The following is a 25,736-nucleotide window of genomic DNA, read 5'->3' as shown; positions in this document are numbered from 1 at the left end:
TTCTTAAAGTCAGGTTCGGAGACTAGTTTGGAAGGAGTAGGTTTTCCTGGTAATGAAAAAAAAAAAATTTTTTTTTAAGCTGATGCTAGAGTCTTGGAGAAATACCTGAATAATGCACTTTGCATTTCTTTTTGTTGCTCCCTCCACTCCAAGTAAGGCAGATTTTTTAAAATTTTTTTTTTTTTTAATTATGTACCTTTTTTGGTTTGTTACTGAAGGCCAGAACCATTCTAGGTATGGAAATGCTGGAAATGAGTGGAATGGATTGAAATTAACTTTAAATCCTTGATTGAGCGAGAGGAGAGGAATGAGTTGTTCTGCAGCCTTGGACTAGCCTGAAAGACAGCTTGTAATTTATAGCGTGCCCTGTGCTCTGTCTGTGCTTTCTGTCAGCATCATTCCCGTTTCACATACCTCTCTCTCTTTTCTTGATGTCTGCTGCTGCTTTACAATTTCTGTTTCTGTTTCCTTGTTAACTTAGTATCCTTGCCTTTTCTCACAAGCTAGCTTAAAAAACCCGCTATTTCTTTCTAATCTTTTTCCTTCAAAAGATCCACAGTCTGCCATTTCTCACTCCTCAGTAGGAGCAACTGAGGTCACAACACAGCTTGATCTAGCTAGTATGGGTCTGTATTCTAGTGACAGTGCAAGACCAGGTGAAGATTATTATTGTACTGGGAGTTGAAAGCCTGACAGGAGTGGTTGTAACAGAAGATGTCTGGGTGAAACTTCAGGTAGAGTGCCTGGTTCTGTTCCCAAAGCGAGATGGTCTTGTGAAGGGAGCTGAAGGCAAACAGGCAGTTCCACTTTGGATAATTGTGGTGGAAGTGGTTCTGGATAAAGGACCTGCTGTTTGCCAGCTCACATTGTCAGGAGCTGCTGGACTTTGAGCATCCCTCTGAGACACAACTGAAACTCTACTGGGAAGACAATGGCTGACAGTAGATGCCTGTGTGAACTTCAAGGTGAAAGGGTCAAACAGCCAGACATGAACAGTGGGAATTGTCATGCCCCCCAAAGGTGGGTGCATGAGGTGCCTGGTGAGGGTTCAAAGATGGAATATCTAGTTGGTACTGTTCACCAGCTCCTTTAAGCTTGCCCTGTTATGAGAAGAAAACTTGGACTACTTGCTCAGTTGTATCATCTGCTCTGAGTCCTTTGCTGGTCAAGACTACCATTTCAGATGAAATAGAGACCTGAAGGGACATTGCAGATTAATATTGTTGAAATGCCATGCTATGTAATCTTTACTAGACAAAAAAGGAGAACCATTATTTGCTGGTGGCTCCCTTGTCTTATGTAGAGATGTAATAACAATACACTGATGCAGAGTAATAAAGCAACTTCAAGTGTTCATGTATGTGTATGCCAGAACTGCTAAGTGCTATAATTGTCATGGTATTTGTAATAGCAGGCTTCCAATGCAGTTACTATGAGCTCTCCTTGTCCTGTCTTCAATACCTTCTCCCTACCACAGCTTGTGCAATGTTATTTGCTCTATTCCAACAGTGGAGAGGGATGGATTGAAAGCAAGTAAAGGAAGCAAAATTTTTTAAAAGTGGAAGAAGCGGTTTCATGGCTTAAGCACTGTCTGGGAGAACTGAATTCTTGTTGATCTCCTTTGTTATACTAGATGGATTACTTCAACTAGACCTGTCACAGGAAATTCCTAATTTTGTATCCCTTGTTTGCGGGGTACTTGCTCTAATGGATTTTGAGTTACAAGAATCCTGAGTGTTTACAAGTTTAGTCAAGGGAAACTAATGCCAAATACCTTGGAAATTGGTGTCCTTACTTGTAATGATGGTTAATACCTTGTCATTAGGTAGTGCTCAGGGAAAAGTGAATCTTCTATATTGAATAGGGCTGAGATTCATAAGAAGTATAGTAGATGCACTGTTGTGGAGTGTACAGAGAAGGCTGGATGATACAGCCTCTCTAAGTTTGTTTTTTTTTTTTTTCTTCCAGGCTTCTCTGTGGACAAAGGTATGACTTTTCTCTGTTGTAGGTACACTCGCTAATAGTTTTTTCCCTTGTTGGGCAACAATGTTTCATTTTTGATCTTTAATAATGATCTTCTTCCAGCAAGTAGGAAACAGTGGCCTTCAGTTCTTCTAAGTATAGCCTGGGAATTCTGCAAAATGGAGTGAGTGGACTGCCTATCTCTTGCACAAGGAAATTGCGTTAAGACTGTGCAGGACAAAGAGGTTTTGGGGTTGGGAGTGGGCGAGAAGAGAAATATAGATGGAAGTTCACTGATATTTAACCAGTTTTCCCTCTCCTCCCTTTCTTTTAACTTACAGATACCCTTGATTTGCAGAAGGCATCTCAAAATGTTGTGTCAAGCTGCTCTGAGCCCTCTTGTGCGTTCCCCTGGATGGTGCTTTGTGTTACCACCACATGCCATCACAGCCATTTCCCGTTTATGTATGTATGAGAGAAAGCACATGTTTCTAATACTGTTGGTCAGTATGTGTGGGCATGCCTATACTCTTTCCTTGAAAGTAAAATCACCTCATTAACATCATTCAAAATTTAGAACCTCTGGAATTGAAACTCTAGTTTCTTAATGTTACTTTCTTCCTTAACTCAATAATACTCATCTGGATGTCTGAGAGGGTGTGTTTTTCATTATGACGTGCGTTTCAAGCAAAAAAAAAATCAGTTGTGAAAAGTACTGCTACTGTAAAAAAAGTTCTTTATTTCAACCTCATACATTCCTGGAAAACAAGATAAAAGTGGAAAGATGTTTGCGGGAAACCTGAGTGTAAATATATAGGTGCCCTGTAAGTAGTTGTTCCCTGAAAACCTAACTTGAGAGAACCATTCACTGTTTATTTGATTAGTAGTCTGAAATAGAGAAGGCAAGGATAGATAGACTCTATTAGATCTAGGGATTAACTGTATACCATTAGATGCAAGATTAATTTCCCATTGGTCTGTGTGTTAACAGTTCTCTTTTGTTGATATTTATATGAATTAATAAATGTTGAAGTCTTGAAAATGCTAAACTTGTTTTTTCTGAGCTTTAGTTCTGTTGACTTCTGCATTTGTAGTATTTCTAAATATTCTGTGTTTTCCAAAGTCAATAAACTACTCATAGTTAAGACTGTGAAAATTACTCCTTAGTATTGACAGTAGTCAGTATCCAGTATTGGAGCAACTCTGCTTACTTCATCAGTTGCATTCTGAATTGGATTGAGCATTTATCACATTTTTCTTTTGTTCTCCACTGTTTCTGTTGTGATCCTGTTCAACTTGTATGTATTTTGAAACTCTGCTTGAAAGCAAGCATCATGCAGGTTACATAAAAGGATCTGCAGTGCCAAATACTTAAGTCTCTTTCATATGTTTTCCCTTCTTTATTAAGGAAGTGAAAGTGTTGACAAGGTACTCAATATAAAAACTTGAATGCTGAGAAACCTATTTGTCCAAAAGTTTGTCTGGATGGCTATATCAGTTTCTCCCTAATTGCATGTGAAGCAAGTTAATGGGCTTGCATCACCAGAAGTGTTTTGCATATGTAACATGGGAGCCAATTTCACATCTCAGTCCAGTCTAAAATAACTAAAAAAGCTAGGTTTATGCAGTCATGGAGCAAAGTTAGCAATTAGGACTTTAGTGGAGATGAATTAAATTTTTGCTCATTCTAGAACTGGTGTCTTTTTCCTTTTTTTTCTGAAAAGTAAGTGGTTTCTTTTCAGATGGTCGTTATCCATTAACAGCTGCTGCCTTGGAACCTTCTAAACCCTGAAGCTCTAGCCAAGAGAATTGGAAATAAATTGGTTTTACTCCTTTCTGGTCATACTATGTAGGGTAGGCAAATCCTGTGTAGTAATGTATAATGCTGGGAAGAACAGTTAAACTGAACTCCGTCACATATTCTTTCGTAACTATTGTAGGCCTTATTTACATTCAGAAGTACTCCCTCATGAAAATAAGGGGCAAATGAAATTCATCTCCAGTTTCCATTTTCTGCTTTTATATGCGTGACATGTTAGTGCAGCGCTCAGTTATGATTAGTCATTTAAGCGACTTCTGTGCGTATAATGAACAAAAGATGTGTTTATTTAAAACATTGTTAAATGTCATGTTTCTCTTTTCTGTAGCACTGTATCCATTCCTGTCTTTCTCCAGCAGAGGTGACACCCAGAATAGACACTTTAGGTTATAAATTAATCTGTTTTGTGTTATAGATCATCAAAACTAGAGAGACTGAGCAAATTAAATAAAATCAGGTTACTCTGATTACAGCATAGGCTTCAGTTTACTGATTTGTAAAGAAGCCTCAACATCTTCAGATGAGATATTGGTTAGGATTGACTAGAATAGAATATTTTCAGTTGGAAGAGGTATCTACAACAATCATCACGTCCAACTGCCTGACCACTTCAGAGCTGACTAAAAGCTAAAGCATGTTATTAAGGGCATTGTGCAAAGGCCCATTAAACACTGACAGGCATAGGGCATCTACCACCTCTCTAGGAAGCCTGTTCCAATGTTTGAACACCCTCTCGGTAACGAAATGTTTCCTGATGTCCAGTCTGAACCTTCCCTGATGCAGCTTTGAACCATTCCCACACGTCCTGTCCCTGGATCCCAGGGAGAAGAGCTCAGCACCTCCCTCTCCACGACCCCTCCTCAGGAAGCTGTAGAGAGCATATGAGGTCGCCCCTCAGCCTCCTTCTCTCCAGACTAGACAAACCCAGAGTCCTCTGCTGCTCCTCAGAGGACGTTTGATACACCCCAGGATGTGGTTTGCTCTCCTAGCTGCCAGGGCATGCTGCTGGCTCCTACTGAGCCTGTTGTTGATCAGCATCCCCAGATCCCTTTCTGCAGGGCTGCTCTCCTCCCTCTCCACGACCCCTCCTCAGGAAGCTGTAGAGAGCATATGAGGTCGCCCCTCAGCCTCCTTCTCTCCAGACTAGACAAACCCAGAGTCCTCTGCTGCTCCTCAGAGGACGTTTGATACACCCCAGGATGTGGTTTGCTCTCCTAGCTGCCAGGGCATGCTGCTGGCTCCTACTGAGCCTGTTGTTGATCAGCATCCCCAGATCCCTTTCTGCAGGGCTGCTCCCCAGCCACTTCTCTCCAATTTATACTTGTGCCCAGTGTTACTCTGCCCCCCGTGCAGAAGCCAGCATTTGTTCATGTTAAATTTCATGCCATTGATGATTGCCCAGTGCTCCAGTCTATCCAGATCCTTTTGCAAGGCCTCTTGTCCCTTGAGAGAGACAACAGCACCTCCCAGTTTAGTATCATCAGTAAACTTGCTAATGATGCAGTCCACTCCGGCATCCAGATCATTGATAAAAATACTGAACAGCACTGGCCCTAGGATTGAGCCCTGAGGAACACCACTGGTGACCGGTCGCTAGCCAGATGTAGCCCGATTCACTACTACCCTTTGAGCCCTGCTGTCTAGACAGTTCTTCACCCAGCGCACCGTGAACCTGCTTATTTCACAGCTGGACAACTTGTCCAGAAGGATGCTGTAAGGGACAGTATCAAATGGCTCACTAAAATCGTGAAAAACTACATCTGCCACCTTCCCTTCATCCACTGGGCAGGTGACCTTATTGTAGAAGATTATCAAATTGGTTAAACCGGACTCTTCCTTTGTGAACCAATGTCAACTGTGCGTGATGATTGCATTGTTCTTTAAATGCTTTTCAGTAGCATCCAGCATGATCTCCGTATTTTTTCTATGAATGTGTGCCATCTTTTGACTAGGTTGCACTTTTGGTCCCAGAGTGTAGTGTTGGTAGCCATTTTTTCTGTAGTTATGTCAGAAGTGTTCTCCCTCTTTTTTGCTGTACTGGTATTTTTGAGACCATCTAAAAATTGACCTGGTTTAATGCAGTTTCTGAATAGTAATACAAGAACAACTAGATGGAGGATAAGGAAATGGGGTTTCAATATTTTTTTTTTCAAGTAGTATGGCTTATCCATATTATATTAACTATCCAGTTGACGCACTTGGACTGCAGATACTCTTATCTGCACAACTCCTTCAGACACAATTCACTGTGGCTCTGCAAAACTTCATATGAAGTGTGTTGGAAGTGCTTTCCATCTGCCTTCATTCCTTCAGCTTAACTTTGGAACTTCACGTATTTGGGTCCACAGCTTTATCAGTTAGAAAGGATCCAAACTGTTCCTTCTGATTCTACCTTAATAGTCACTATTCTCTTTAATCTGCTGTGCTGGTAGTGATCTTACTGTCCTTTGCAGGCATTTTGAAAACGAAGGTTTTGCTGAGAAATGTTCCCTAGCACATTGACTTGAGCGAAGTGCCAGCCTTATGCATCTTGCCTGAGTAATGCTGTGACTGTCTCTTCTCCCTCCAATGTCTATTTATCCTGTAGTAAGGTGTCTTCCATTTTGTATGGATGCTTCCATCATCCCCCTTCTGCTGCCCGTAGTTGAGCAACATGCAAGAATACCTGACTTGGAGATGTTGTAAAAGCTGTGTTTCTCTTCTTTCCTAACAGTCATGCTTTCTGCGCTACTACAGACAGGAAAACTCTCTAGCTGTATCTGATGAGCCAAGGCAAAGGAGATTGTTTTTAAAACTAGTACTTTTACTGCTGATGTGAGCTGTATGGGCCCTTTCACAGTGTCTTTCAGTTTGGTCTTCTAGATTCCCAGAGTCAAAGCTCTGTGACATGTGGGATATTGCCTTATATACCTTAGGATGGTTAGTGCTGCTCAGATATTATTGGTTCTCACTTTATTTTGGTGTCTTGAAAACTAGCTTCTCATTCTCAGTCATGGAGAAGTGTGTGTTACGAGCTTTAGCCTTGGAAAGGGAGGAAATGTTACATAAATACAAGGGCTTAAAGTCTGAATGAAACATTTAAAACTGCTTTTTTTTTTCCTTTCTTTCTTTCTTTAACCACAGATCTCCCTTGCCATAACCAAAGATTAAGGAATGAATCCATCCGTTGTTGGAGCAACATCCCATTTATCACCATGCCACTCAGCCGTGCACATGGAAAATCGTTTGCACACCGCAGTGAGCTGAAGCATGCAAAACGGATTGTAGTGAAGCTGGGTAGTGCTGTTGTGACTCGAGGGGATGAGTGTGGCTTGGCCCTTGGGAGGCTGGCATCTATCGTAGAGCAGGTAATTCTGTGACCAAAGTGGAATGTTTGTTTTAACTTCAGATACTCAGTGGTTGTTGGATGGCACAGAAGATTGTAGGAAAAAATCATAAAACAGTGATAGCCCTTTAAAGCAATGTGTTGGCCTTCCCCTGTTTCATCCCCCTGTGCTGTGGTAAGCCATGTAACTCAGTAAATTGGTTTTTGAAGGTGTGGTGGGTTGACCCTGACCAGCAGCTAAGCACCCACACAGATGCTTGTTCACTCCCCACACCTCTGCCCCACCACCAGTTGGATTGGGAAGAAAATAGGAAGAGTAAAAGTAAGAAAACTCATGGCTTGAAATAAAGACAGTTTAATAAGTAAAGGAAAGGGTAAAAGAAACAAGTGATGCTAAGACAGTCATTCACTATCTCGCACAAGCGGACCGATGTCCAGCTAGTCGTCGAGTGACAGCCACCCTGGAAGACAGCCCCCTACTCTTTACTATTCTGCTACCCCAGTTTTATTACTGAGCATGACATTACATGGTATGGAACATCCCTTTGGCCAGTTCATGTTAGGTGTCCCAAACGTGTCCTCTCTGAACTCCTAGCCCAGCCCCTAGCCTATCTGCTGTGATGGGATGTTGTGGGGAAAAAGAAAGCCTTGCTGCTGTGCAAGTACTGCTCAGTATGGGGAAAAAGAGAAGGCTTTGATGCTGTGCAAGCTCTATTTAGCAATAGGTAAAACATCGGAATGTTATCAACACTATTTTAGTCCTGAAGTCCAAAACACAGCACCATATGGGCCCCTATGAAGAAAGTTAACTCCATCTCGGCCAGACCCAGTATAAAGGGAGAGGTTTGCACAGTGAGATTTTTATGCAATAGGTAAGACATGACTAGGTCATTAGTTGGATCTAGCGGGAAGGTGACACTGAAGCTTGTGAAGCCTCCAGAAAGAGTAGACCCTTCTTGATTACCTGAACATTTGTCGATTTCCTCCAGGAGAAAGCTTCAAACCTCATTACTTGTAGGAAAACTCAGGGGATCACCTTACAGATTGATTCTCCAAAATGAAATTATGACTTTGGGGGAGATTGGATGTGTCTTCTCTGGGAAGTAAAGTTAGCATAATAAAATAAATTCATGTAAGACATCCAGCTTTAGAGCTTTTAAAGGAATCTGGGCAGAAGCATGTAAGCAAGAAGTAATTAAAAACTCTACTATCACAGTTAGCTTCTTCATTTCTAGAATACAAGTTGCTGTATAGTGGCAGCTTTGGGAATGGGTGGTGAGTAAGAAGGTTGGTGGAAGGTAAAGCTGCAACTTTACAGCCTTTTCATACCTTATCCTTCCTTATCTGTAGCAATCGGGGTGGTGGGGCAAGGTGTATAGAAGTGTTACCAGGTACTATGTGTTGTGAAAATTCAAGCACGACTCTGTCATAAAAACTGTTACTGTGAAAAGAAAGCTTAGCAGAAGCTATAGATTACACGCAGTCCTTTCCATAGCTCCTAAGTGGCTAGGAAGGTGTGCTGGAGTATCTTTGAGGGTGATTGCCTTGCTTTGCACATCTATGGATGAAGTGAAACACTTCTCTTGGCAAGAACTGGTAAGCATAAGGTTATTTATAATAGCCAGAACTGTCATGCTAGCAGCGATCATGCTCCAAGCCCTATTTCTTATGTTCTGTACTTATAGGTGTCAGTGCTGCAAAATCAGGGCCGAGAGATGATGATTGTCACCAGTGGTGCTGTAGCTTTTGGAAAGCAGCGGTTGCGTCATGAGATCTTGCTTTCTCAGAGTGTGAGGCAAGCGCTTCATTCAGGCCAGAGTCAGCTAAAGGATATGGTGAGTGGCTGGCAGCACTCCCACTTTTCCTTGAATGTACCTGTTCAAGTCACTGCCTGACAGCTGTTCTTCATCTTTGTAGGCTATTCCAGTTTTGGAGGCCCGAGCCTGTGCAGCAGCTGGACAGAGTGGACTAATGGCTCTGTATGAGGCCATGTTTACACAGTACAGCATTTGTGCAGCTCAAGTAAGGGATTCTTTCTTTCCTACACTCACTTGCTACTTCAGTCAGTGATGGGATTGTTCTTGGATTTTTTCTGTGTTTTATATGCTGCTATCGTTACTGTAGTCTTGCATTTCCATTGCCATCCTGGTTTTGGGCTTAATATTGCAGCATAAATGGTAGCTTATACAGCAATGCCTTGCAAAGTATGTCTGAAATGGAGTTACTTATCACCAGGGTGAAGTAAATACGCTTTCCCTTTTTGGAGTTTGTGTGTGTCTGCTCTTACGTACAGGGTGATGTCTGTTAAGGTCTCTTCACAAAAGCTGAAGTTGGAGATCCGCAGTGGGGGTTTAAAAATCGCCAAGTGGCTGAACTGCCACGCATTCTGTAAAGCTGACAGAAGTGCATATCCACACTTCAGAACTTGCTGTCCATCTGGTCCTCAAACCTATCTAACTTGTGGGTGGTGGTATCCCTCACCTGGGTCTTCTACCTATACTGAATGTTGCAACTGTATTAATTGGAACTACTCTTAAACAGGCTTTGCTTATTTTAAATACTTCAAGAATACAGAATTGCATCAACTGTAAGGCCTTACTTGTTTAGACACTTTTAATGAACTTAGGAGCCTAGTATGAAGTCTCTCTTGGAGGAACTTCTTCCTGTAATACAGTATAGTGGATATCACTAAAACCTTTGCAGTGTAGCGAACAATCACTATAGGTTGCGCTGAATTATAATCTTGTTCAAGTCTGAAGACAACTATCGTTCCTTTGATTTAAAAGAATTAATTGACCATGCCAGAAAAGTCAGTGTACCCATTGATTCCAAGTACTATTGCAACATTTGTGTGGTGGAGTTGTTGGCTTAGTTCTCAAATGTCCAACGGTAAAGATGAAAAAAAGAAAGTCTCTTCAGAGCAGACATTGAGGGTTTTTTGTCTTAAAATACCAAGAAGAAAGGGATGGTGTCTGCATGGAGGAGGCTTTAAAACCAAGATTCATTCAGAAAAACAAGTGAGTTCTAGAGCTGAAGATAAGGCTTAAGACAAAGCATCCCTTCTGCTTGCAGCTGTAGGAACATTAACACTGGGAGGCAAAACAGGAGAGGCAGTGTCCTGAGTAATCTGTCAAATTGTTTAGGGTCTTAGTAGTTATCATCAGCATCTATGTTCTGCTTATGGTTGGTTTTTTTTTTTCCAACATGATTCCTGGAACCTATGATCTGTCAGCTTAAGAAAGGCCATTATTAGGCTCCAGTGGAAGTTAAGGCATATAAACCTGAAAATGTTGTGGAAGGAATATTTCTTACTCATATTCTTTATCCTTTAAATGTGGCTTATGTTTCTTTAGTGACCCGGAGGGCATGACTGATCTTTTATGTTAACAGATATGTTTATGATGTTCTTCTAAGGAAAAATAATAGGCTAAGTATATATTAATTTTTTTTCCTCCTTTTAGATTTTAGTTACCAACCTGGATTTCCATGATGAACAGAAGCGTCGGAACTTAAATGGAACATTGCATGAGCTTTTAAGAATGAATATTGTCCCTATAATTAACACTAATGATGCTGTTGTTCCACCTCCAGAGCCAAACAGTGATCTGCAGGGGGTAAATGTGGGTAAAGTATTGCAAGGGGGTGGATTCTGCTTGTAGATGGTACGGCACTAATGTGTACTAATGCCATAATCGGGGACCTCTGAAGCCTGCAGCAGGGAAACACACATACAGAATTAGTAATGTGGACAGAGGGTGCTGGAAGACTATGCTGAACTGTCTGTTTCTGGCATGATACAGCAGTGTGGGGTGGAAGCAGGACAGATGATGTCTGCTCTGCCAAAAGCAAGCGTTCCCAGTTTGGTCTTCACTGAATAGTTGAAGCTGGCAGGGAGTTCTGCAGCTCATCTAGTCCAGCCACCCCTGCTCAAAGCAGGGTCAGTTAGTACCTCTTGTCCTGTCACTGGGCACCAAGGTGGAGAATGCAAGTACTTCATTGTCGTTTTGATACCACTGTACTGCATTCCAAAAGTATGCGTACTTTCACACAAAGGTCGCCTTTCAGTGGGTGTGAACAAAGTAGCTCAGAAGGACTTGGTAGTGCTGAGGTAGCTTGCTTTTGTATGTTGCAGACAAATATTTCCTAGTTCCTCCCACTATTCAGTGCTGCTGATATGCGTGTGTGTTGCAGGTAATTAGTGTAAAGGATAATGACAGTCTGGCAGCACGACTGGCTGTGGAAATGAAAACTGATCTCCTGATTGTTCTCTCAGATGTAGAAGGTTTGTGAGTAATTTCTTTACTTTCTTGTTTTACTGAAGTATATCAGATAGTTAAACCAACCTATATTCGGGTTTTACTGATCTCTTCAGTTCATATCTTTTACAGGGGCATTACTACAGACCACATAACTCCTTAAGGCATATACCCAATGCTTATGCTGTTGCATAAAGCAAAGACTGTCTGCCACACTGTTGAATCTGGGTGGGTGAGAATGCGTGTTGAACTTGAGACTTGTTCCAAAACCCAGAATACCATATGTGCTATGGTACTTCTGCTAGCTTCTCAGAATTGTATGGTATAGCCATGAGTAATACAGAGGATAAAGGCTGTGTGTTTAGAATGAGGAGGATAAGCCAAATACTAGTCTACAATAGTTTGTTTCTTCTGGCAGCAGGTTCTGTCTTCCAGCGAATTAAGGTACATTACAAGTCCTATTCATGGCTTTCCAGATACCTGGAACTTGCTAGCTTTTTCTGTATCCCAGACATTTGGGTTACACTAGTCTTCTGAGCTGTGCTGATGTGACATAAGTCTGTCACCTATGGATGTTGAAGTTCCTTTTCTAGAGGGAGGAGGATAGTGGGTGCAGTTTCAGATCAGTGCAGTCCACATCACCCAAGTCACATAGTCTTTTCATCTTCTCCACATGGGTTTATTTCAGTGGATCCTGGACTTTGGAACACAGTTATAGGCCCTAAGGAGTAAGGAGGTGCCTTCCCATAAACACAGTTTCTTTTAGCAGATTCAGCTGGATTTCATGGTTGATTCTAGTTGAAATGACTGTTTGAGAACAAGTCATAAAAGCAATAGTCAAAACAACTTGTAAAAATAAATTAACACCCAACACCCCCATCCTCCAGGCTTATTCATTCAATGTGACATCTTGTTCATGGAAAGATGTGTGTTCTCTCCTTCCCGAGCTATCAAGGAAAGACACAGATAGACTGCACTTGTGCTGTCTAATTTGTAATGCCAGTATTTGTTCACGTAAGTGTGGTGGTAGAGTTTAGGTTTAATGTGTTCAGGTAAATCAGTGTGTCATTCAGCTCCAAACATAGTTACATAAAATTACTAGACTTTTAAAAACAAGAGTATGTCTCTGTAGTGTTGTGTTCCTTCTTAGCAGAATGCGACAGTTACCCTTTTTACATATTTCTGAATTGCCCACTGTACAACCCAGCATTCAAGAATATCATCTGAGGTTTTGGTGAGGAGGGCTATCCTTTGCCTGTTCAGTTGTGGGCTTGTATATGTAAGCCCGGATTTTGAACATATAAAAGCTGTAAACTGTCTCTGTAACCTCAACCAAATGTCACTACCTCCCAGCTTGCATGCTGCTATTCAGCATGGGGATTTTCAGTTTCTTATTATGTTTTCAGTAAAGCTATACTTCTTGAGTCTGCCTGTTAAGTGTATCATGCTTTGTCCCACAAAAAGCAGGGTTCAATGAAATTTTTCAATCCTGTAAAGTGGAATACAGCTTTTCAGCCTCAAGGATTTTTTTTTTCCCTTTTTTCTTGGGTGAGCTTTGGAGATGAGTGTATATAACACTAACAGATTTTTACTATTTATTTCAGGACTCTTTGACAGCCCTCCAGGATCTGATGATGCAAAGCTCATTGACATATTCTACCCAGGAGACCAGCAGTCTGTGACATTTGGAACCAAATCCCGGGTGGGAATGGGAGGCATGGAAGCCAAGGTAGAAATACAGAATGTTTGTTTTGTTATTGGGAAGGAAAGGGAGATGTGGGAAAGGGAGATAGACTAGATGATTGTTCTGCCATTCAGATGGATCTTGACAGGCTGCAGACAGAAACCTTATGGAGTTCAATAACGGGAAATGCTGAGTCCTCCCCCTGGGGAGGAACAACTCCGTTCACTAGTATGGGCTGGGGAGTTAACTGGCTGGAAAGCAGGTTCACTGAAAAGGGCATAGGGGTCCCGGTAGACACCAAGTGGCACGTGAGCCAGCAATATGCCCTTTCAGCAAAGCAGGCCAACAGCATCCTGGGTTGCATTAGAAAGAACATAGCCAGCAGGATGAGGGAAATTATTACTTCCCTCTACTCAGCACTAGGGAGACCATGTCTGTAGAGTTGTGTCTGGTTCTGGACACTGCAGTACAAGAAGGACATGGCATACTACAGTGAATTCAGCAGAGAGCCATAATATGATTAATATGATTAAAGAATCGGAACATCTGTCACTCTAGGAGATGCTGAGAGCTAGGACTGTTTACCCCGGAGAAGAGAAGGTTTATGTATAAATAACTGAAGGGAGCGTGTAGAGATAACAGAGCCAGACTCTTCTCAGTGGTATCCAGGGAACAGCCAAGAGGCAGTGGGCCACAGGCTGAAATACAAGAAATTAAATTGAAATGTAAGAATTTTATGGTGAGGTTGCTGAAGCACTGGAGCGGGTTGCTAGGAGAGCCTGTGGAATCTCAATGTTTGGAGATGTTCAAAACCTGACTAGACGGTGTCTTCAGTCATTTGTTCTAGTTGACCCTGCTCTGGGCAGGAGGTTGCAATATATGATCTCCACAGATCCTTTCCAGCCTCAGCTACTCTGTGAGTACCCTGGAAAAGTGTATGGGTTCCTTTAGCTTCTCCCTTTGGTACATGTGAATTGAAAAGAGCAACTAATGAATTACGTTCCAGTAGTTTGTAAAATGTGACATTTGAAACTTTATTAAGTTGGTGTTTTAAAATAAAATAAGAGTCAGTCCTCACTTCTTTCTTGTGTGATAATCCAAAGACTTTGGGAATCCCTGTCACTTGAATCTGATACGATACCTCTGTCTCCTTTTTGAGTTTGTATGTGTGCTGTTTGCTTCTGAAGGATATATTGGTGGAGACCAAGGTACCATAGTTCCCAAGTACAAGATTAGTAGAGGTAGGAGGGCCAACGTTTTTTAGTGCTGTGTACAGTTGGATGCCCTCAGTATTCATTGCTGTGAGTGCATAGACATGGGTGTGGTGTAAGACTTCAGCATATGTCTGTCATGATGCTGGGATATGCGTGATGGTGGTATTAACTGGTGTGGGTTTCCTAAGGACACTTTTGGAAGGTTGTCTGTAAAAGCTGAAGTAGATTTTGACTAAGCAGGGAAAGACCAAAGTGAATTTCATCACCAGTTATCTTATATTTTATTTCCTTTTCTGAAGAATCAGGTAAGGCATACTTTAGTATTGGAGCATGGACTGGAAGGTGGCAAAAGGAGGCGGCATTTGAGTGTTCTATTTGTAACTATGGGATATACACAGCTTATTTAGAAACAACTTTCCCTCCATCTGGCTTCTGGAGTATTTTAAATGATTCCAGGTATTGAGGGGAAAGCTGCCAAGGTCAGAGAGTACTTGTATTGTAAAAATAATAATCTGTTAGAGATACTTGGTATCTTTAAGTCTGAGTCACATAGAGGCAAATCTCAGTGCTGCTGCTGTGTAAAAAATTGTTACAGTTGAGAATTGGGTGATATTTTTGGAAAACTGTAACATCAATAATGGAATAAGCAGATGGTAGCTCAAAGTACAAATCTTGATTATGAGCATGAAATGAGCAAAAATGGAGTAGTTGATGGTCTTGTGGTAGTCAGGAGTGTGATGTGATAGGCATATCTTGGCAGGTGGTGTCTCCCAGTGAACATGGACTGTAGTACCTAATTGTAGAACCATATTAGGAAAGTGTAGAAGTGGGAAAGCAGAGAAACTTTTGCAGTAAAATAAATGACACATAATTAAATATGGGCAGCATTATCCCACCAATATACCTTGATTGGGAAAAGAAGTGAAGGAGACCACAGGCAGTACCTCTTCAGCAGGTAACATCTGGGATTTGGATTTGTGTTTTTGTATTTTGGCATGAACCAGTGAAATGCTGGAGGGAGGACATTTTAGAGAAATGATGTTCTGATGCCTTAATCAGTGGCTCAGGTGTGTGAGAAGAGGCTAATCTTAGGACTAATCAGTACATGGGGATTTCAGAGGACCCTTACTGATAAGCTAATCCTGCTGTAAGTTTAACATCTTATAGAAGGACTAAGCAAACTTCAATATGCCAACTCTGAAGTTCAGGAAGGGAACTTTTATGCTGTTGCGTTTTATGTTAGGGCAATGCCTACAAAGATACTGTCCCTAAATTTCATAGCGCTCTTGTTGACCATGATACCTGCCTGCCTCCCCACCCACCCTGCATGACAGCCTTTAGCACACGGGTGATCTGGTAGTATCATTGATTGCAGTTCCCACCTGTCTGTGGACATCACCTTGTTCCTGTTTCAGACTTGCTTCTTGCCTTAGATCTTACGTGTGTTGCTTTGCACGCTGTGGTCCTGACCTTTGAAGATGACTCCCTAAGTGCTATACTTACAGAGTCCTCCTCCAAAATAACAACAAAAAGGGGGAAGAATACCAAATAAAAAGCATATAATTCAAAACTGAATAAGTACAAAGTCTGCAAATAGAGCCTACTGAAAGAAACAGCTATTAAGACAATAGGTGTACTCCCAAGCAAAGAGTAGAAGCAAATAACTAAAAAAATCTGATAACAACATGAACAGGAAATGTGAACAAAGTAGGTAGAAACTTTGTGTGGAAACCTGAGTAACGCTTCAGCAAAATTAATGACTTCACCAAAGGCTTATAAACAATGGGAATATGTCTACATCTTAAGCAGATGCACGAGGAGTGCTTAGGCTGATCAAACTTTAAGGGAGTAATTCAGACAGCTAAAGGTATTGAGTAATATTTCAATGTTACATGGTAACGGTTAGGACCCGAGCAAGAACAGTGCTCCACAGTACAAGTAATATAATGTGGTCACTTAAAGTGGATTAATTATTGGTGGCTAATCAATGTCAGGGAAATGGGCAACAGAATCTTTTCAAAAAAGAGGATTGGGTTTCTTCAAACAGTAAGAAGAACTTGCAACATAAAGTAATGGTGAAAAGGAACATAGGACCAAAGTGCCCTTGCAGAAGTCTTGAAAAAAGCAGGCCGTTAGGAAAATTTGAAGTACACTCACGAAGGGGCAGCTAGTTAAGGAAGGGAAGGTAAAGCGCGAATACATGATCTCATTCAGTGCTACATTATGGAAGTTTCTGAAGTGTGTTGAATGCTCTTTGAGAGCATAAGTGATTAATGTGGAGACCAAAGTGGAGCAAGAAGTCTTGTGGAGAATGGTGATTCAAATAACAAATGAATTTCCTGGAACTGGCTCTATCCTTCACTGTAGGTGAAAGCAGCTCTGTGGGCCCTCCAAGGAGGCACCTCTGTAGTGATTGCAAATGGAACCCACCCAAAGATCTCGGGTCATGTCATCACAGATATTGTGGAAGGGAAAAAAGTTGGAACTTTTTTTTCAGAGGTAAAACCTGCAGGTGAGTACAGAGGTAATGTGGACATTGAGAGTTGTAGAGATTTCCTGAAAGGTTAGAAGACCTGTACAATAACTGTGAAACCACACCCTGCTTGAAAAATTTTAGCTTGAAAAGCTTAATTTTGAAAGCTAGTTTCTAAAGTAGGAATAGAAAATGTTGAATCCTCTGCTCTGGTTCCCTCCAGCTGATAAACTGCTGCATCAGACTTGTATTTGAAGAATGCAATGAGTAGAATTTTTACCATTTTTAGTCTTAGAGGTTATCATCAAGTATTGAAAATTTCAATGTGAAAATGTGGACATAGAATGTGCTGCTGAACTAAGACAGTGTTTTGTTATATTTCTTGTCATAAATTCGTGTTATGACTCAGTCTTCTGGTATTGCTAGATAGGAACATTTTCCTGCCACTGCATTGCTGCAACAGTGTAACAATTGCTGGAGACAGTCAGACCAAAGATCACTTTGGTGACTTAGCAGAATAGGACAAGTATGGAGTGATATTTTTGACTTGCGCTTTAAGCCAAGCGAATTCCATTGCGTATAACAATCCTCAATGGATTTCTTGTGCGAACTGTCAAATCATCCTTTGAATCCATGTAAAGACTTGGCAGCTGCAGAGCTCTGTGTCACAACAGTCAAGAGCCTTAACTAGATACTGTGTGTAAACTCTGCAGCTAGAACTATGTGGAGAACTGCTTGCTTTAATTTGTGTTTGGGTGGGTGATACAGCCTTCATCAAACAATAGCTTCATTTGATGCCCCTGCTGCCTGTATGGACGATAAATCCCTGTCCAACTTTGAAGATGTGAGACATTGTCTTTCCGCTCATCATCTCTCTTCCATGAGAAGGAGTTTTGATCTTAGACATTTTGCATCAAAGCTGTTCAAAAAACTTGGTGATCCCCCTTTCTCTAGTTCAAAACTGTTTTCATTCTATTGTGGCCTTTTTGAGATGGGCAAAAAATCAAAATTTCAGATAGCTTTCAAGATGTAAATGAAGCTTTAATTTATGAGATGGCAGGACTGAGTTTTGATAAGATTGATGACGTTTTCTGTTATGTTCTCTAGGCCTTCTCTAGTAATTTCAAACATTTAATTTGCTTTTTGATGTTGATGTTCACCGAGATGATGTTTTCATAGTATTGTTACAGTACTAAGGTCTGATTTTCCTTTTCCCCTCTACATTGCTTTGTGTTGCTCTGGTTTGAGTTACACTCACCGTTTTGTGGCCTAGTGACTTGGCTGCAGAGGATATCACAGAATTGCCGAATGGCTGAGGTTGGAAGGGACAGTATGACAGATGACAGGGTCATCTAGTCCTACCCCATGCTCAAGCAGGTTGCCCAGGACTGAGTCCAACTGTGTCCAGACAGCTTTTGAATGTCTCCAGGAATGGAGATTCCACAGTCTCCCTGGGCAACCTGTACCAGTGCTCGATCATCCTCACAGTGCTAAAGTGGTTCCTGATGGGAGGCACCTCCTGTGTTTCAGTTTGTGCCCATTGCCTCTTGTCCTGTCACTGGGCACCACTGAAAAGAGCCTGTCTCCATCTCCTTTACACACTCCCTTCAGGTATTTGTATGTACTGATGAGATCCCCCCCAGCTGCCTTCTCCAGGCTAAACAGGCCCAGCTCTCTCAGCCTTTCCTCGTGAGAGAGATGCTCCCGTCCCTTCGTCATCTTTGGACTCTCTCCACAGCGTCCATGTCTCTCTTGGGCTCTGGGGAGCCCAGAACTGGGCACAGTACTCCAGGTGTGGCCTCACCAGTGCTAAATTAAAGGGGAAGGATCACCTGCCTCAACCTGCTGGCAATACTTCTCCTAAGGCAGCCCAGGAGAGCATTGGATGCCTTTGCGGCAAGGGCATGCTGCTTGGCTTGTGTTCAACTGGGTGTCCACCAGCACCCTGGGGTCCTCCTCTGGAAGGCTGCTTTCTAGGAAAAAGTGTGATAATGATGCTTTTTGGTTAGTCCCACTATAATGAGTTTGTACCCACAGTAAAGCTTTTCATCTTGTGGCCCCATTCTGAGTCACTTACAAATATGGCAAGTGTCAAAAGTCCCTGTGCAATTCTACTGGCACTCTTCCACTCTTGTGACAAGTGTTTACTCCAGTCTCCTCTTTGTCTTCTATCTTCTGAAGAACACACTTTGGAAATTCAAGTAACTTTTAAAAATCAACTATATCTGCTTACATATGTGTCATTTTTCTCAAAGAACCCCAAAACATACCATACCTTGTAAAGTACGGCTTCACTTTACAAAGCTGTTCTAGTACTTCTTAAGTAATTAATCACGTGTCCACAAGTTCTTTTCTTACACTTCCCATTATACCTCTTGATGTTTTCCATAACACTGGAATTCCTGCTCTGGCTATTTCCATGGCACCATTCTTAAATAAGATGTCGGGTCATATTCATCACCTTCAAGTCATCTGTTTTACAAGCAATTTCAGCAGAGTTAAAAATCACAACTTAGTTTTTCTATGAGCTACTTGCAAGCTCTTTGGGGAAGTGTTACCTGAACCTGATGACTTGTTTTGAAATAGAAGCAGAAGTAACCTGTTCCATATCATTTCAGTTTGAGACAGATTCTTTGAGGTACTGACAGAAAAAAAAAGAAAAAAACCCCACACATTTCTTCTACAGGAACCCTTCTAAAATGCACACAAGGAGAGACAGAGGGAGAGCAATTTTTCTGCGAGCTGTTACTCAGATTGGGTTTTGACTTCCATTATTGTTTGTACATTCCCATCCTATGTTGTAATCCTTTCCGTTTTCCTCAGCTGGATACTTAAAACTTTTCAAAGTTTGTCCCCTTTCTTTCAGTAGCCTACGATGCTCTGAGAGTTAGCTCTTCTGGTGTTCTTTTGCCATTTGTCTTTTTGATACATGGTGCACACTTGCCTCTGACATGGTGACCTTGCAGAATTTCTGTGGTGACTCTTTATGTTTGGGGACCATAGCAGTATTTTTGTGTCAGCTACAGATTTTCCTGTTTTAGCATACAACAATTTTTTGAATATGCCTGCCTAAGACTGTACCTGCTTTCCTGCTTTGAGCAAAGAATTGGAAGATGGAAGGGCTAGTGTTGACTTCCACATGTGCTGTTACTTTGTCTGCATGGCATATTTTTGGGGTTTTTTGCAGGTCCTACAGTAGAGCAGCAAGGTGAAATGGCTCGTGCTGGTGGCAGGACCCTGGCGGCTCTACAGCCTGAGCAGGTGACAGAACAATATGGCCTCACTTGTTAAGCTTGTGAATGTGTGGCAAGTTTAACAATACGGATTTATAACATAAATGGGCCTCTTGGGACAAGAATCTATTCTTTGTGTGCCAGATCCATCATTTGGATTACAGCATGCTTAAAGAGATGAGAAAAGCAGAAAGATAATGTACCTTGGGGCTGTGAAGTAATATATGCTTTCATGTGGTGTTTATAAAAATGTTAATAGTGTTGAATATCACACAGGAACAAATTGTAATCAGGGCTGCTGAAGAATTGACTGGAATAACTTGCTCCAATCACTTCTGTGTGTAGTATATGCGAAAGAGGAGCTGTAGACAATCAATTACTGCTCTGCAGCTGGGTAGGTAAAATGTGGCATCTGTTGTGAAAAAGACAAGGTGGTCTTAAAGGAAGAACATTGTGGGTTTGGTGAAGACGACTGGGTATGGAAAGCAAGCTAATAAAAAGCAAAGTAAAGGCTGAAGCAGTGTTCAGCCTCTTCTTTCAATGTGATGCAGGCTGGAAAAATCAGCTGTCCAGGGAGTATTTGGGGGAGTCAAGACAGTGAGAGGATGTGGTCAACATAAATGGACTGAAGGGGACCAGATGGCAAATAGCATGGACTCTGTGTAAGAAGTCAGTTCAGAAACTGTTCTCTCTTTTAGAGAGCAGAGATTATTTATCGTCTTGCTGACTTACTAACTGACCATAGAGAAGACATTCTCCTGGCAAACAAAAAGGACTTAGAAGAGGCTGAAAATAAAGGTAATACTTCAAATCTTTCCACGGTAATCCTATTGTCTTGCAGCTCTCTGGGCCTTGAAGGAAATGAGCAAAACTAGAATCTTCTGTCACCTGGGATTGGGTAGTTTGGCTGTCACAGATTAGTAAACCCAGGACCTTGAGACCTGATCAGCGTAAACAGCTGCAGCTTCCTTAGTTACGTAAAACACATACCTTAATCAGAGAAGATACTGAGGCCTTGCAAAACACCAAGCAGTGTATTGTAAAAATAATATAAAACATAAAAATTAATGCTCCATTTTGCCAAAGGAGGCTCACTTAAGAAGTGGAATATAACAAACATCATCTCTGTTATTGTCATGCATAAAGTGAGTATTTTCTGGGATGGTTAAGGTAATGTTTGGCTCCTGAGGGGAAGGTTGTCATCTCTATACTTAAATTGATGGTCTCCAGAAAGAACCACATCCCCTTCTGATTGAGGAAGGTTCTCTTTAGGTGGCTTGGATTAAACCCATTCTTCTGTCTTAGACTGATACGTTCATTGAGAAGTTGGGATTGGGATGTGTACATATGGGGATAGCAAATGAAATGACACATCATGAATTATAATACTTTGTGGATATGCCAGGGAACCATTTTTTACTGACCAGAGTACTTGAGGAGACATTGCTGCATTAACTTGCTGCCAGAGTGTGTTCAGGCTGGAAAATTCAGGCAGTTCTTGCGCAGTCTGAACAGAAATGTTATACATGTGTCTGTGCTTTGGGATTTCTATCTGTAAAACGGAAAGCTGAAATTACTGCCCGAACCTTCCAGAAATACTGCAAGGGTTAGAAATTTGTAAAAAGTTCAGACATATAGCAGTACTTGAAATAGGACAAACCTTATCTTTGTGGATGTTGATGTTGCTTCATGTACAAATCACTTAAACTGCATTAAGTGAAAATGTGGTGGTGGGTGAAATTATTGTCACATCTGAGTGGCTGTTACTGTGGCTACCAGACTCAATGCTGTGTATGTTTCATCTCAGGTGTGTTTCTTGCTAGGGTGTGGGAAATACCTGAATTTTCCTTAGGTTCACCACTCGTTTAAGTTGCTTTTGCTTGAGCCTAGCTAGACCAATCTATCTCCAGCACAATTTTTTCTTTCTTTTAGGGAGATTGGCACTTCCTTTGTTAAAACGTTTAAGTCTGTCTACATCAAAACTGAACAGCTTGGCTATTGGTCTGCGTCAGATTGCAGCATCCTCACAGGACAGTGTTGGCCGTGTAATTCGGCGAACACGAATAGCGAAAGACCTGGATTTGGAGCAGGTGACAGTGCCTATTGGCGTCCTTCTCGTGATCTTTGAGTCCCGTCCTGACTGTCTTCCACAGGTATGTAAGGAGGGCAGGCTACACTGTTGGGAATTCTTTGACAATAAAAGAAAGGGTATTTCTGTTGATGAGCATTGGGAGGCTGCAAGAAGTCTCGTGTCAAAGGACTCTTGCTTGGGTTCTTCTAAAAATGATTTCGTTGGCATCCCTATTTTTCCTGCAGAGATATTCTCAGGACTTGCTTATGCAGTGTTCAGAATTACTCAGGCGTGGTTTTGTTTTGTTTTTTTAAACCTGACAAACAGAAGGAGCTATCTTACATTCAGATGGTGCAGTTGCTGCATGTGTCTTACAAATGTATGCTCAGTGCCTAACTCGCTTGGTCACTTGGTAGGCTCCTACCAGTAAGCATTTGTTTTACCTGTCCATGCTGCATACAGATAAACTACAGGCTGGAATTAAACAGGCATTGTTTAATACAGCTGTTAGTAATTAACTGTAACTGTTAGGAATACATTATTAAAAAAATGCGAAGCACAGAGAGCACAGAAGTTCCAGGTTTTGAGTGGTCTGTCCTGTACTGATACTGCTTGTGTGCAGTGAGGCGGAATGATAGCTTTTACACAGTTGTAGTGAGATGGGTGTGAGGAAGAATGGTGTCCTAAGTTCATAAGTACTGAAGTTGCTGGAAAGGCTATTGAAAATCTTGAATAGTGTACTGTAAGTGAATGTCATTTATCTTGTGCCAAGAATAAGGCAGGCATCTTAAGGCTAGTACCTTCATCTGTAGCGCTGTGCGGGAGTTGTGCTGTTGAGTAAGTGCTTTTCTAATGCATGAAAATATGGGGGCTGAACTAATGTTGCAGAGGCAACCTTGATCTTATTTTCTAACTCCCCACTACTTTACTGAGCAACTGTAGTAAATTTTAACAAGAAAACAAAAAAAGTTCATTATCAAAACTGTTTCCCACAATTAACATTAGGTGTCTAGAAAGATTGAGGAGTTCTCTAACATCTGAGCAGGTGTTTGAGGAGAAAGCGATGGGTACAGGCACTTTAAAAGGAAGTGAGACTCAACCAGTGGACAGCTTGGTACTTTGTGCCTGTATTTTACAAGTGGTCGCCATTTCATATTGAAAGGGAGTATGCTTTAGGCTAAGTTCCCATTGTAGTCCCAAATATGAGTTCTTTCACCTGGTGTTCAGAGGGCTGAAAAACAGACTCAAGATACTTGCTTTTTTTCCAAATCTGCACAGAGCTGGGTGCTAGGTGGTAGGCCCACAAAGCTAGCACACCTCGATTACCACACGGAAAATATTTATACATTTTGAGCAACAGGTATCAGTATTTTTGCAAGTTGGCTCAGTCACCCTTGTTCCTATTGGTTCTCACAAGCCTTGTCACAGAATCATACAGGTTGGAAAAGACCTTTAAGATCATCAAGTCCAACCATCAACCCAACACCACTATGCCCACTAAACCATATCCTGAAGTGCCACATCTTCACATTTTTTGAACACTTCCAGTGATGGTGACTCCACCACCTCCCTGGGCAGCCTGTTCCAATGCTTGACCACTCTCTTGATGAAGAAATTTTTCCAAATATCCAGTCTAAACCTCCCCTGGCACAACTTGAGGCCATTTCCTCTCATCCTATCGCTAGTGTCTATTGCTCAAGTCCTATTGCTTGTCTCCACTTAAAGTCACAGCATCCTTTTTTCCTAGGCATGCTCAGTGAGGAAGGGGCTTCTGTGGGTAGGGGGCTTTTCCTACCCGAGGTCGGGTTTCTATCATGCCAATTATATTTCCCTACCCAAGGGTGGGTTTCTACTATGGCAATGATATGTTAATTAGATGTTAATTAGGATAGTTCACTTAAGTTCAGTAGTAGAATTCCCCTTGTAGTTAACTTGGTGTTTCTTTGTTCAGTGGAATTTTGTTTCTTCTCTCAAGGTTGCACCCCGAGAACCACTTACAGAAGTTAAATAACATACATTTGTTTCATTTCTCCAGCATCATGAAAAAAAAGGCACTTGTCTTCTTGTCTACCGTTATTGGCTCCTTGCTGCTAGCTTAGTTCTTCATAGATAACCAGTATGTTTCTTTGTTGAATTCTAGTCTGTCTTCCTGGACTTCAGCGCTGGTCTCTCGCCTTGCATAGCTGATGTCTCCCTCTTTCTCCTCCCCTTTATCTTAAAACTTAAACCAGACTGACTTTTGATGGCTTTTTCCCCCCCTTTGTTTTACAGACTTGGAATAGCTTGTCTTGGTAGTTGCTTTTCTTCCTCCCAGCCTCCTCATAACTCGCATCAGGTTCTCTGATGCAACTTGAGAGGATCATCTCTGACACCTCTGCATTTGAAGTGCATGGTTTTTGTCCCATGCTGTAGCTGATAGTAGGATGGTCTCTTGAATGCAGAGGAGCAGTTCCCTCCTTTTAGTTTACTACTGCATCTCATGCTTGTTTGGGTAAGCAATTACAGGGGAAATCTGACTTTGCCCTGGAAGAGAGCATGCTTGATTTCCTCCCTGGAGTCAGCTTGAGCAGAGTTAGGTCAGTGCTCAGAGTTCAGTCCTGAGTTGCAGTAAAGGTGAAACAATTGCAGATTACCAGTTAAGATCTAATAAGCTTCTAATGAGCATGTACAAGTAGCATGTTTACCTCTAATACTTACAAGGCCAAGTTGTGAGCATCTTTCACAGACTACTTGCTATAGATTCCACCAAATCCAATTGTTGCTCTGGAGTATAGTCATGCTCTACTATTCTTTGAAGGGACTGAACTGTTTTGAAACCCCTTATCTTCTGTTCTCCCTTTGATCACAAAGTTTTTTATTTCTGTGTCTTAATTCTTGATTTTTTTTTTAAATTTTTTTCTCGAATCACTTCATAACCTTTCTTTTATCTTATGCCTGCAGACCGGAATTCTTTATTTAAATAAGCTTATTTATTTAGCTTTTCTTTGTGATACTGACCTTTGGAGAGGTACGTAAAACCACAGAATCATACAGGTTGGAAAAGACCTTTAAGATCATCAAGTCCAACCATCAACCCAACACCACCATGCCCACTAAACCATGTCCTGAAGTGCCATGTCTACATGTTTTTTGAATACTTCCAGTGATGGTGACTCCACCACCTCCCTGGACAGCCTGTTCCAATGCTTAACCACTCTCTCAGTAAAGAAATTTCTCCTAATATCTAGTCTAACCCTCCCCTGGTGCAACTTGAGGCCATTTCCTCTCGTTCTACTGCTTGTTACTTGGGAGAAGAGACCAACACCCACCTCACCACAACCCCCTTTCAGGTAGTTGTAGAGAGTGATGAGGTCTCCCCTCAGCCTCCTCTTCTCCAGACTGAACACCCCTGGTTCCCTCAGCTGCTCCTCATCAGACTTTTTCTCCAGACCCTTCACCAGCTTCTTTGCCCTTCTCTGGACATGCTCCAGCACCTCAAAGTCCTTGTAGTGAGGGGCCCAACACTGAACACAGGATTCGAGGTATGGCCTCACCAGTGCCGAGCACAGGGGTATGATCACGTCCCCAGTTCTGGGATATCACACTCTTTTTGATACAGGCCAGGACAGTGTTGGCCTTCTTGGCCACCTGGGCACACTGCTGGCTCATGTTCAGCCGGCTGTCAACCAGCACCCCCAGGTCTTTTTCCCCCAGACAGCT

The 25,736-nt window shown here is 41.8% G+C and overlaps 1 protein-coding gene across 3 annotated transcripts in view; it reads left to right on the top strand.

The window, feature by feature from the left end:
- The first annotated feature begins 2,300 nt into the window (after positions 1 to 2,300).
- The window catches only part of ALDH18A1 (aldehyde dehydrogenase 18 family, member A1), a 31,877-nt gene continuing 8,441 nt past the window's right edge, over positions 2,301 to 25,736 (top strand). The window contains exons 1-13 of one of the 3 annotated variants that reach the window (XM_010281779.1): positions 2,401 to 2,427; positions 4,490 to 4,492; positions 6,495 to 6,538; positions 6,900 to 7,128; positions 8,792 to 8,941; positions 9,024 to 9,128; positions 10,568 to 10,726; positions 11,298 to 11,388; positions 12,967 to 13,091; positions 16,628 to 16,772; positions 19,921 to 19,994; positions 20,665 to 20,764; positions 21,899 to 22,119. In XM_010281779.1, coding sequence (XP_010280081.1) covers positions 2,401 to 2,427; positions 4,490 to 4,492; positions 6,495 to 6,538; positions 6,900 to 7,128; positions 8,792 to 8,941; positions 9,024 to 9,128; positions 10,568 to 10,726; positions 11,298 to 11,388; positions 12,967 to 13,091; positions 16,628 to 16,772; positions 19,921 to 19,994; positions 20,665 to 20,764; positions 21,899 to 22,119 — 1,473 coding nt within the window. Of the gene's footprint in view, positions 2,428 to 4,489; positions 4,493 to 6,494; positions 6,539 to 6,899; positions 7,129 to 8,791; positions 8,942 to 9,023; positions 9,129 to 10,567; positions 10,727 to 11,297; positions 11,389 to 12,966; positions 13,092 to 16,627; positions 16,773 to 19,920; positions 19,995 to 20,664; positions 20,765 to 21,898; positions 22,120 to 25,736 lie in introns of all 3 variants that reach the window. The other 2 variants (XM_010281778.1, XM_010281777.1) reach the window with 2 other exon arrangements.

This window comes from Phaethon lepturus, unplaced genomic scaffold, assembly GCF_000687285.1.
Source record: "Phaethon lepturus isolate BGI_N335 unplaced genomic scaffold, ASM68728v1 scaffold632, whole genome shotgun sequence".
Taxonomy (NCBI): domain Eukaryota; kingdom Metazoa; phylum Chordata; class Aves; order Phaethontiformes; family Phaethontidae; genus Phaethon; species Phaethon lepturus.
The sequence above is the reverse complement of the archived record's forward strand: the minus strand, read 5'-3'. Positions and strand labels throughout refer to the sequence as shown.